At 38.6% G+C, this 11,618-nt stretch overlaps 1 protein-coding gene across 1 annotated transcript; it reads left to right on the top strand.

The window, feature by feature from the left end:
- The first annotated feature begins 3,549 nt into the window (after window positions 1-3,549).
- LOC117409547 (cyclin-A2-like) lies at window positions 3,550-10,883 on the top strand. Its single transcript, XM_034015766.3, has 8 exons — window positions 3,550-4,108; window positions 5,039-5,273; window positions 5,639-5,751; window positions 5,905-6,128; window positions 6,222-6,426; window positions 7,362-7,475; window positions 9,953-10,086; window positions 10,501-10,883. Exons 1-8 carry the CDS (start codon window positions 3,899-3,901, stop codon window positions 10,571-10,573), a joined length of 1,308 nt encoding a protein of 435 aa, XP_033871657.3. The 5' UTR covers window positions 3,550-3,898; the 3' UTR covers window positions 10,574-10,883.
- Window positions 10,884-11,618: the final 735 nt, after the last annotated feature.

The following is an 11,618-nucleotide window of genomic DNA, read 5'->3' as shown; positions in this document are numbered from 1 at the left end:
GTGGATTAGACTGCTGCTTTGTAATATGAGCAATGTGGGATTGGGCAGCTGCTGCACAATACCTTACTTTTCTGCTGGGAGAAAGGTCCTTTAATCCTATTTGCACACTGCACTACACATCACTGCCATGCATCCATCACTCAACCTGCTTTAAAGCATTTCACTTCAGACCAATGGGAGAAACTAGGAAACGGGGGCTCCCCAAAATTGATGTATGGGTTCAGGTAGAAACAGGAGGTGTTAAGATCTTCTCACACCCACACAAGTGTAAAGCAGGTATTTGAAATGGATTTGTGGTGCTTTCTATTTTACACTGCCTACAGTATGATTTACAAAGTCTAAGAAAGAAATTGGTTGTAAAAGATGCATGAAAATTTTCAAAAAGAGGCAAAAAAATAGTCACAAACCAAGCTAGTTTGTGTCTGAAACCAGCATTCGTTACTACACATCATTACTTCATCCAATTTATGTCAAAACATTTCGATATGCCACATTAACCAGGCTATATGTGTTTCTTAGCAATGTATGAAGTCAGAAGAAAGAAACTGTTGTCAGTGTACTAATGTTCTAAATCTAAACGAATGTGTATTGTGCAATACTACCTTTGTTAAGTTTGAACTTCCAGTAGTCCAGGAACCACACCTGTTTCACATGCAAAAATTTCCAGCTGATGTTGTTTTTTTTCTCAGTACAGCTTTCTTTCTGTATCACAATTTATTTGTCACTTCTAATCACTCTTTAAATTTAAAGTATTCAGTAAAAACTTTTTGTGGAAGTTGTGGTTCACCAATCACATTCAGACATTTAAGTCTGTCTTCTTCAAAGTAATTAGATCGATCAATGGAAGGGACTCATACCATCTTTTTTTTTTTCTTTCTTTCAACTAGCATGTTAGGTCTGGGTGTCTGTCTTATTGTTAAACATGACTGAACGTTATGTGTAACAGTAAGATATTCTAGAACTGGAGGAGGATCAAAAGGGCGTTTTTCATTTACAAAATGCAATATAGTTTCAGAGGAAATGGCCCTGTGAATTGAAAAGTTAGATAACTAATAACAGGTTTAACAGCGCTATAGTTCAGACAGTAATAATGTGTATCGTCAGGTATGTCCTGGTGCTCCAGTTGTCAAGACGGTATTAGTTTAACACAACAAATCACAACCTATTTAATATAAAATGTGGTGCACTAATTGCTTAGTCTTGTGGTTATGGTTTCCAATAGAGTCCGGTTCCAACTAGGACAATAGCTTCAGTAGCATGTTAACACTTTCTCCTTGAGAGGATGGCTTTCATCAATAGCAGTTGTAAAGGGCACCTAATATGAGGCTTCATGTGACGACACTTGTTAATGTTCTACGAAAGCCTGAGGACACTGTCTGCTGTACCAGCTTCCACAACAAAGAAACTCAAATCATTACCCTAATGAAGATGATAATAATAATAATAATCTTTCTTTTTTAATATAGCGCCTTTCACAATAAAAATTGCAGCAAAGCGTTTCACATGAATAAAAACATTGACAAATATTAATAAAATAATGCATTAAAAGCAATAAAAACAAAAACACAGAACAGTAAAACAAGGCAGAGAATAAAAAATGCTACATTATAAAAGTGTGTTTTTAATCTTGTTTTAAAAGCAGTGACACTTGGTGCTTCCCTTACAGAGCTATGGAGGTCATTCACAGTTTTGGGGCCCTATAACAGAATGTTCTACCACCTGTGAAGATGGCAGCTTCAGTTTGTTTAAAAAGCGCAAGTGAACTGAAGCCCTCTAGGCATGAATCTCTGAAGTTCTTAACCCAAACAAACACGTGCATGTTGATCAGGTTTAACCCTGCCATGCTGTGAATCATTCATGCCTGGGTGGGTCTGATTTGCATGTCTCCTTATATAGTATTATCTGTTAATTGTATGAAAATCAAGTAGTCCTAAAATGTATTGTATCTTCATTGCATCTTCCTGTCGATTGTATAAACCCAGCTGTTTTAGAACACATATTTTTCTGTTTTTGGAACACATTTTGGAACTTAAATATATTGAAACTATTATAGGAGTCTTTTTAAGATCTTACAACATGCTTTTTATTGAAGAAGTAATAACAAACCAAAAAATTCGATTTACATTTGAATACCTGTAATTGCGTGTGGTGGGTTGCCTTCAATTTAAGTATAATAAACAGTTAAGGATATATAAGACAAGCAGCAGTGTGGAGTAGTGGTTAGGGCTCTGGACTCTTGACCGGAGGGTTGTGGGTTCAATCCCCAGTGGGGGACACTGCTGTTGTACTCTTGAGCAAGGTACTTTACCTAGATTGCTCCAGTAAAAACCCAACTGTAAAAATGGGTAATTGTATGTAAAATAATGTGATATCTGTATAGTGTGAAATAATGTATAATGTGATATCTTGTAACAATTGTAAGTCGCCCTGGATAAGGGCGTCTGCTAAGAAATAAATAACAATAATAATAATAATAATTTGTTTACATGTTACAGCCTGTCAATCTCAATTTGTCAATGCTGGTGACACCTGCAATTCATTGTGTCATAACTAACTGAGTGGTTCAGTACTACAAAGCTATCAAGTTTACAGGTTAAAGCTGGGAGTCCATTTCTGAGGTGATAAGAGGTCCTAGTAATCCAGTCAATGGGGTTAGTGAACTGAATGAGATCTTCATTTGCATTGGTATAGCCAGGACTTTGCTGACATACAACACACGGCCAACTGAAAACAAAGCTTGAGGGGCAGCTTCAATGACCAGTCAGAGCGAATAAATATTCTATTGTTTTCAAAGTCACTGGTCATCATCACTTCCCAAACCCTAATCAACTGTTTATCAAAGGGGGTGAGAAGGAGGGGTGTTGGAGAAGCTATCTTCTCAACCAGCTTGTCTCTTCAACCTAACCCATTGTTACTCTTCCTATTTGGCACTCAGTTTTTATGTAGCATCCTGCTTGTTGAATTGTGTTTATAATACTGCTTGGTTTTAACAATAGCTTCGGTCCCAGATGCAATGTTTAAAATGGTGACTACTGTTTAACTGTTTAACACTGAAGCGATTTGTGTATTGGCCTCAAAGGCGCTATCTATACAAGTGCAATGTTGTGTTCTCCTTGGGTTGGTTGTATGTTTTATATAAAATGCCATGGACCTGGATTCTCAACAATTAAGATGTTTTTTTAAAGTGCGAACTCAATTAATATGCTGAAAAATCAGCTGCCCTCAAACAGCAGTGTCTGCACACCACGTGTTGTTGGTCTCATAACCACTGTAACGAGATTATTATTTCAGAAAGTTTTTTTTTTTCCAAGTTGGAAAAAAAACAAGCCCTTTGTCACGTACATAAATTGTATTTAAGAAATACAACACATTTCCAAAACACGTTTCATATCATGCGGATACTCTTTTCACTGGCTTCTAGGATTTGTTAAATACAAAAGAGGCAGTACTCCGATTTGGACTCGGCCACCGTAGTTCCTGTGACGTATTCAATCACTTGGTCTGCGATTGGATAATTTCAATAGTCGCGGGCTACTTGAATAGAGAAAGCAGCAGTTTTAATAGTAACTGCAGGAACTGACAGAGAAAGAACGATTGGGAATCAGGCAGAAGAGATAGAACTTAAAGTTGTCTTAAACAGAAAATAAAATCGGCATGGAGAATTGAAGAAGACACTGTAGAGCACGCTGTTTGCCGATTTATTGTATGGCTTCTAGCTGGGCATTTATTTTAGATTTTGCTTTTAATTTGTGTTTTTGTTAACAGCAGCGGTGCTCCTGATGTTATTGTTTGCACCTTTGTTACGCTCCTGCTTTGATTCCAAATTCCGCTTTTATTTTAGACGTGCAACTGTTCATCTAGGTTTCGAACTTCTTAGGCTTCCAGTTTTATTTTGAAAATGTTTGGTGCCAGTCAGGTGACTGTGACGGGGGATAATAGCGAGAATCAGGAAAATGTGCTTTCAAGGCAAAGAGTAGCTGGAAAAAATGTGTTGGAAAACCAAGAGAATACGAATCCCAAAGCCTCAAACCGAACGGTTTTGGGAGTTTTGCAGAATGCCGATAACCAGCGCATCACCAGAGTTCAGTCACAACGCGCCACAAAGCAGGTCGGTACATTTACTGTGAGTTACTACGCAATATCGTTACATTCGTGTATTTAAATGTGTACCAATTTATATATATTAACCAATATTCCTGTGCAGATAATGTCAGTTTACAACTTGTATGTTCCGCCGTGGTGGCCGGTAATTAAGTGTAATGGTATGCTCTGACTAGTAAAGTAGGCTGTCCAGATTCGTCTAAGAAATGTAAACTAAGTTTATATGTTTAAGGCTGTGTGTGTGTGTGTGTGTATGTATGTGTGTCTATATATATATATATATATATATATATATATATAACCAAGCGTGAAAGCATCTAGTTTTATTCTCTAAATTGAAATGCAATGTGGTGACACACCGTTGTTGGTTACTTATAATGTCGAATTTAGTTTTTCCCTTAGAGTACATCCATTTTCTAAACTTGCTGCTGTAGTTTTACAATGGCAGTGTTCAGTTTTAACATTAATGCTTTTGCGTCTAGGTTTGGGTTTCTAAGCCTTATTTTAACCCTACGATCTCGAATTGATTTTAGTTATTGCCTTGGTCTTAATGCCTTTCCTGCACAACGGCATTTTGAATTCTCGCAGCATCGAAGCGATTATTTCATGGCTTTGGTTGTCGTTTTACATTTGTAGAAGAGAATTAAATAATGTGTGTCTTGACCCCTCTGCAACCTAGAGTAACTATACCGAATCAAAATACACCGCCATTTTAGATGCCCCACCACCATCTCCTGCGTGTTCAGGTTGGACTGGTGTTGAGCAATGAGCTTCTATAGCACATGCTGCCTACATCTCTAAATGTACTTTGTCTAGGTGGATGACTAGGTGGAAGGTCAATCTGATATCTTAAATGTCTGGTTATTCGATATATAAAGCAAACTTACAATGTAGGCCTACATTAAACTTTTGACATTAAATTACTATATTTTTCTAGGCTGCTTCCTGCAGTGAGACCTATGGCCAGGACTGTGCTGGCAAAGTGGGAGCAAAACTGCCTGCTTTCACAATCCATGTGGACCAGCCTGATGGTGCCTGCAGTAAGAGGCAACATGCCTCAGCAGCAAAACCGGAGTCCGAAAACCCTCTTGCACTTAACCCACCCGTGAAATCCTCCCTTGTGAACAGACAGCCACTTTCTACCATTGAATGTTCGATGGATGTCAGCTTTGGTAGGTAGATCGTCAATCCAGTGACCAGGTTTTCTGTAGTTTCTTATCAGTTAGGAAGGCTACATCCTAGTGGCACGCATGGTTTGCATGACTATTTGGGTTAGCAGTGTGCTGGTCATTGGTTGCATAAAGGCATTACAGAATAATTTGGAATATGTTTTACCCTATTAAATCCCCCCCCCCCCTTCATGATCTTAGGGTGCTAAATTGCCACCAGTGGTTTTGGGGCCACATCTCTGATTGTCCTAAATTAAAACCTGCAACTGTCTATCCAGTAACCCCTGTTCTTAAATATAATACTATCTTAACTATGACTTTTGAATTTGTGTGCATACTTGAATCCTGTCCTTGTCAAATCTTTCCAGACTCCCCTATGGTTCTGGACATGTCCATTAATGAAGCAGAAGAAAATAAGTGTCTTGTTAATGAAGTCCCTGATTATGCATTAGACATCCACAAATATTTACGAGAAATGGAGGTATGTATATCCCAGTGAGGGCTACAATCTTGAGGAAACTGTTTGCCTTAAGATTTGGCATGCAGAACAGAATCCAAAGTTAACTGCCTTAAATTTTGTAAAGGGTTTTGACATTGAAACATACTAGACATCTCTTTTCTGTTCCTGGAATAGCTGAAGTCCAGGCCGAAGGCAGGTTACATGCTGAAACAGCCAGACATCACTAACAGCATGCGAGCCATCCTCGTGGACTGGCTGGTGGAAGTCGGGGAGGAATACAAGCTGCACAGCGAGACCCTCTACCTGGCTGTGAACTACATCGACAGATTCCTCTCATCCATGTCTGTGCTGAGAGGGAAACTGCAGCTCGTTGGCACAGCTGCCATGCTTCTAGCATCGTGAGTATTTCCAGCTGTCCTATGAAATGTGCTTAAATGCTGGCATCTTGTGTCTTCAAAGCAACCTTTTCTGAGGGTTTTTTCTCATTTCAGAAAATTTGAGGAGATCTACCCACCAGAAGTGGCAGAGTTTGTCTACATTACAGACGACACTTATACCAAGAAGCAGGTTCTAAGGATGGAGCATCTAGTTTTGAAAGTCCTTTCTTTTGATCTTGCTGCTCCAACAATAAACCAGTTTCTTACACAATACTTTCTGCATCAGCAAGTGAACAAAAAAGTGGAGAGCTTGTCACTGGTGAGACACTTTATAATCTCTTCTGATTGTCAGGTTTGGACATGCTCTGTATCCACCAGACATGGCTACCAGAACACTTTGTACTTGCACAGTGCACATTTTTATTTTTTAAATTTTAGTAATTGCTGATTTTTTAAATTTTATTTAATTCCACCCCCCCCCCCCTGTTTTGAAAGTTCAGCAGCAGAGAGCTTACTGCTTCTAAATTCAATAATACCCTAATCAAACCCCCCCCTCAATGACACAACCATTCTGTCCTGTCTGGATGAGTGGGTGGGGCATTTGAGTAGTTTGGACCCAGTGAGACACTATCCATGGTTGCTAATGAATAAATACATGTCTACTGGTGTAAATCTAGTGATCATTGCCATCCCAATTGTTTGCGCTGTTTGGAGGAGCTAGGCATTTCTGCTGGTACTTGGTTGAACCTCAAATTGTGAAGTGCTGTATATAGCACTGAGGTACAGCACCAGATTTAACAATCCAAATAGTTATGTACATGGAGCTGTTTGGATTAAGTTGTTACAGATGTGTCAAACTGTACACGGCTACATTGTTGCAAGAAACTATGGATACTTTGTTGCAGTTTGCAAATAGGCCTATATTGCATTCTGCTCAAAGGCTTATACTTTTTCACTAAACTTTGTTCAGTGTTAAAGTACTATTTGTACAACTATTGTGGTTAATTACTGCACAGACTATCTGTAATATGACATTCTTCCCAAACATATATTTAAGGAACTGAAACCAGGCTAATCCTACAGATGGCAGATTTGGGATTAAACAAAGTAAACTCAAAGCTACCCTAATTTATTTGAGAAACAGCATTGCGTGTCATTAGGTGTGTAAAACATGGTACTGTGTAGCCTGATTCCGCTGTGCAGGAGTCTAATTTTTATAGAGCATGTGTGCTAGTCTTTCTGTTTTCTTTCCAGTTCCTTGGAGAATTGAGCCTGGTTGACTCTGATCCTTTCCTGAAGTACCTGCCTTCTGTCATTGCTGCAGCAGCAATGATTTTATCAAACGTTACAATCACAGGAGATACCTGGGTAAGTCAATCTACAAGTGTCTTATAGCATGAAGAGTCCCCTGTGTATTTATGGAAACAAAGAACTGTAGGAAATCTTTCGTAGCAAGTGTTGCTTTTGTGTGAGGAAAACAAGTTACAAAAAATGTCTACAACTTTCTTTTTTTTTTTTTTTTTGCAAAACTAATTCATACCCTGACAGAATGAAATTGAATAGCTAGTTGAGGCACCTTTAACTGCTTTTTAAACAATTGGGATATTTAGGAAATATGAGCTTTTGGCATGATTTCTGACCGTTCTTAAACAAAATTGTTCCAGTTCATTCAAATTCCAATGACTTCTCTTGTGCACAGTCTTCAACTCATACCAAAGATTCTCAATTGGATTTAGATTGGAACTTTGACTAGGCCATTCCAGAACCTTGATTTTATTCTTTAACCATTCTGAAGTAGATTTTTGTGTGCTTTGAATTGTTGTCTTGTTGGAATGTCCAGTTGCGCTTTTAAACCAAGTTTTGTAGTGGAGGGTTTCAGATTGGCCAATATCTTTTGATATGCTATGGAATCCATTTTACCGTGTATTGGAACTAAAATTTCCTGTGCAGTTAGAGGAAAAACAGCCCCATAGAAGGATATTGCCACCTCCATGCTTGACAGAGTAGGTATGGTGTTCTTTTATTTGTACGCCTCACCAGACTTTCTCCAAACGTAACGACCATCAGGGTGACCGAATGGCTCTTTGTTTCATCACTCCACAAAACCTTGGATCTGAACTTGTATCCATCATTCAAATGCCGTTCTGCAAACTAAGTGATTTGTCCTTGTGTTTTCCCAAGAGTGGCTTTTTCCTTGGCCTGTGACCATTTGAGACCTTCACCATGCAACTCAATAACCTATTGAAATGGAAACCCCAGTCCCACTTGCAGCCAATTCACTTTGAATATTTTTGGCAGTTAATCTGTTTCCCTTTTGCAATTCTTCTACTTGTTCTTGGTGAAAGACCCTTCTTTCTTCCAGACCAAGGGAGCATTGTACCATGAGTCATGTACTTATTGATGATAGAAACAAGTTGCAATTAGGATTCCCAATGTTTGGAAGTCTTCTATCCTTCTCCAGCTTTATGACAATTTTCTGCCTAAGGTCTTCAGATAGCTTTTACTTTTTCCCATATTGACTTATTGGTAATGACAGCAATCATCCTATGCCTAACCCTTTTATACTCTCCAAGAACGTTCACCTACAATCCTACATTTTCTAGAATTGGGTTCTGCATTATCATGTTGACATGTTAGCACTTGGTATACAAGACTAACATAGCATCAAAGGGTATGATTTTTTTTTTTTTTTTTTTAAAGGAGTTGCAGAAATGCTGAATTGTGGACATCCTATTTTTTTTTTTTTTTTCCCCCTCATCCTCTTGCTGTAATTTGAGAAATTTCTATTAATTTATAAATTCATTGGGATATGTAAACTTCTGACAAAGTTTATGTATAGATCTGTCTAACTTCATTACAACAAACCCCCTGGGACCTGGAGAAATGTTTGCTTTTTATATCTGGTTAACTAGAAGAGGGTTTGGCAATGTGCTGTATCAGAATAATGAAGAAACGCCCAAATTGAATTGAACATCTTTTATACAGTAGTTTTTTCAAGATAACTTCACATCGATCAATTTAAACTAAAATAAATGAGAATTTAAAAGTAGACTTGCATGCTGAACACAGTAATTGCGTACCCGTTTTCTAACACACCCAGCGTAGCTTTCTTTTCTCAATGCATGCTGTTTCAGTCTTGTTCCCTCCTCATGTCTGTTGCCATGGTTGCAGTTATGTTTGAAGATGGCAAGGGTCGCTTAACTTGCACATGATTCTCGCTACAAAAGCTTATCAATGAATCCGCCTTCTCTCCGAATTAGCTTGCCAAGGGCTTTTGTTCACTGAGTAACACCTTCGCAATGGAGAAGTATCAGTCGCTACCGAGATTCTCTTGTCTGGGTAAATTGTCTAAGTGATCTTTCTAATAGGGCTAATTTTTTGTTTAAAGGCGGTTCATTATAGTGAAGTTAGACTGTAACAAATTAATTTTTCCCCCCCCCTCCTTTTATTGGCTTACCTGCCACATTGCCTTACAAATGCCCAAGGTATTGTACAAGATAAATGACCATGGCTAAATTGCCATTTGCAAACAGTAATTGAGTTTGGTTGAAGCCCAAAGCTGAACTGTGTGTGACTTCACTGGCTGTCTGACTAATTCTTTTTCCTAAACAGCTTTGTAAAGTTGTGCCTTCATCAATGAAAACAAGCCGTAAAGGTTAGCAGCTGTGTGGATACAAATCAATAACTTTGTTCCTGAAGTTGATTTTTTTTTTTGTTTTGAATTGCCATGCATGGGGGGGGTTTTAAAATTGAATCTGCTCAGAGACCAATCTGTGTGCTGTGCTTGGTGGAAATGTATCCATGCTATTTTTTTTATTTATTTTTTTCCCCCTGCTCTTTTGCAGCCAGAGTCCTTGGTAGAATTGACTGGCTACACGCTAGAGACCCTGGAGCCTTGCATAAAGGACTTGTATCAAACCTACCTCGGTGCACCTCAACACGCACAGCAGTCTGTACGGGAGAAATACAAAGCTGCTCAGTAAGTGCCTCATTTCACATGGGTTTCAAACCCGGAATGTGTACATGCCTAGAATCTGGCACCTACAGTCTTAGCATCCATACCTCGCAACCTGCTTGCCTGCTATTGAAAGTATTCACTGTGCTGGTCTCGGCACTTCAGTGCTGTAATCTCTGCACTCGCTGCATGCCACAGTTAAGCGGGAAGCTTTAGAACACTAACGATACAATAATCTAACGTATGCTCTTGAATTTTCCCTTGTCAAAACATCTTGTCCCTGACTCTCCGTATGTTTGCATGCTTTCAACTAAAGGTCATTGTGGTTGCTAGCGGCACATTGCAGATGGGTCTAATTTGAAGAGAGCCAGTGATTTTAATACTGTTATCAGACTTGTCAAACAATCTCATTCCTTGATTTTTTTTTTTTTGTTTCAGGTACCACGGAGTGTCTGTTATTGAGCCACCTAAGAAATTGACCCTAGCTTCAAGACTTAACTTTTTATTGTAATTCCATGCAGAGATGTTTTAGGACTTTTGTTCTGTATAGTATTTTAATTTCTTTTATATTTTTATACAAATGTCACAACTATGACCAGAATATAACAGACCATATTTCATAATTCTATGGTAATTGTAAAGATGAATAGGAGTGACTTGTTTAAGACATACCTGTACATTTGCTGAACCTTTTATTTTTTTTTTCCTTGATGCAGCCCTGCTATATAAAGAGCTGTTCTAATAATGTTAGGAATGTGTATTTTAGTTAACCCAATTCAGGCATTATGTTTTAAACTGCAAAATAAAAATGTTTTAAGTAAGTTGGTTTGTTCAAGTCTTATTGCGCCTCCATCAAAGGCATTTGTCCAACTTGTAACAGTATTCTGGATTGCCCCCACTTTGATTCCCTGGTCAAGATGCTGTTTGATACTACTTGCCTCCCATCATTGCAAGACAGGTGACATATGAAGTATAACGAGGCGTGCAAACTTGGAATTTGACCAGTTCTAGAATGAGTAACTGACCCATTTTGCAATTGCAATAGTCTCTATATATAGCAGCAGTTCACAAGAGAACACTTTGGTTTAGGGAACAACCTTGTGGTGAAATGGAATTGCCCCATTGGAAATTATTATTATTCATTTCTTAGCAGACGCCCTTATCCAGGGCGACTTACAATTGTTACAAGATATCACATTATACATTATTTCACATTATACAGATATCACATTATTTTTACATACAATTACCCATTTATACAGTTGGGTTTTTACTGGAGCAATCTAGGTAAAGTACCTTGCTCAAGGGTACAGCAGCAGAGTCCCCTACCAGGGATTGAACCCACGACCCTCCGGTCAAGAGTCCAGAGCCCTAACCACTACTCCACTGCTGCCTTGGAAATGGAAATGCATGGAACGATGTAAACGCCATGCCTAGAATCTGTAAACTCGCAATATCCCTTATTTATGTTCAGTTGGAAGTTTTGAGTGGGCTTTTATTGGTAGTATTGATGAGAGTCTATAAAGTGTTACGCTGATCTGCTTCCAGGAAGGTCG

Source organism: Acipenser ruthenus, chromosome 2 (assembly GCF_902713425.1).
Source record: "Acipenser ruthenus chromosome 2, fAciRut3.2 maternal haplotype, whole genome shotgun sequence".
In the NCBI taxonomy this organism is placed as follows: Eukaryota; Metazoa; Chordata; class Actinopteri; order Acipenseriformes; family Acipenseridae; genus Acipenser; species Acipenser ruthenus.
Note: the sequence above shows the minus strand (reverse complement) of the source record. Positions and strands in the feature narration are given on the sequence as shown.

What these genes read in the sequence shown, in the direction of transcription:
- LOC117409547 (XM_034015766.3), top strand. Translation starts at nt 3,899, where the DNA reads ATGTTTGGTGCCAGTCAGGTGACTGTGACGGGGGATAATAGCGAGAAT. An exon ending in AATATTTACGAGAAATGGAG is followed by an intron (nt 5,752 to 5,904) that starts GTATGTATATCC and finishes TTCCTGGAATAG; the next exon opens with CTGAAGTCCAGGCCGAAGGC. An exon ending in GCTGCCATGCTTCTAGCATC is followed by an intron (nt 6,129 to 6,221) that starts GTGAGTATTTCC and finishes TTCTCATTTCAG; the next exon opens with AAAATTTGAGGAGATCTACC.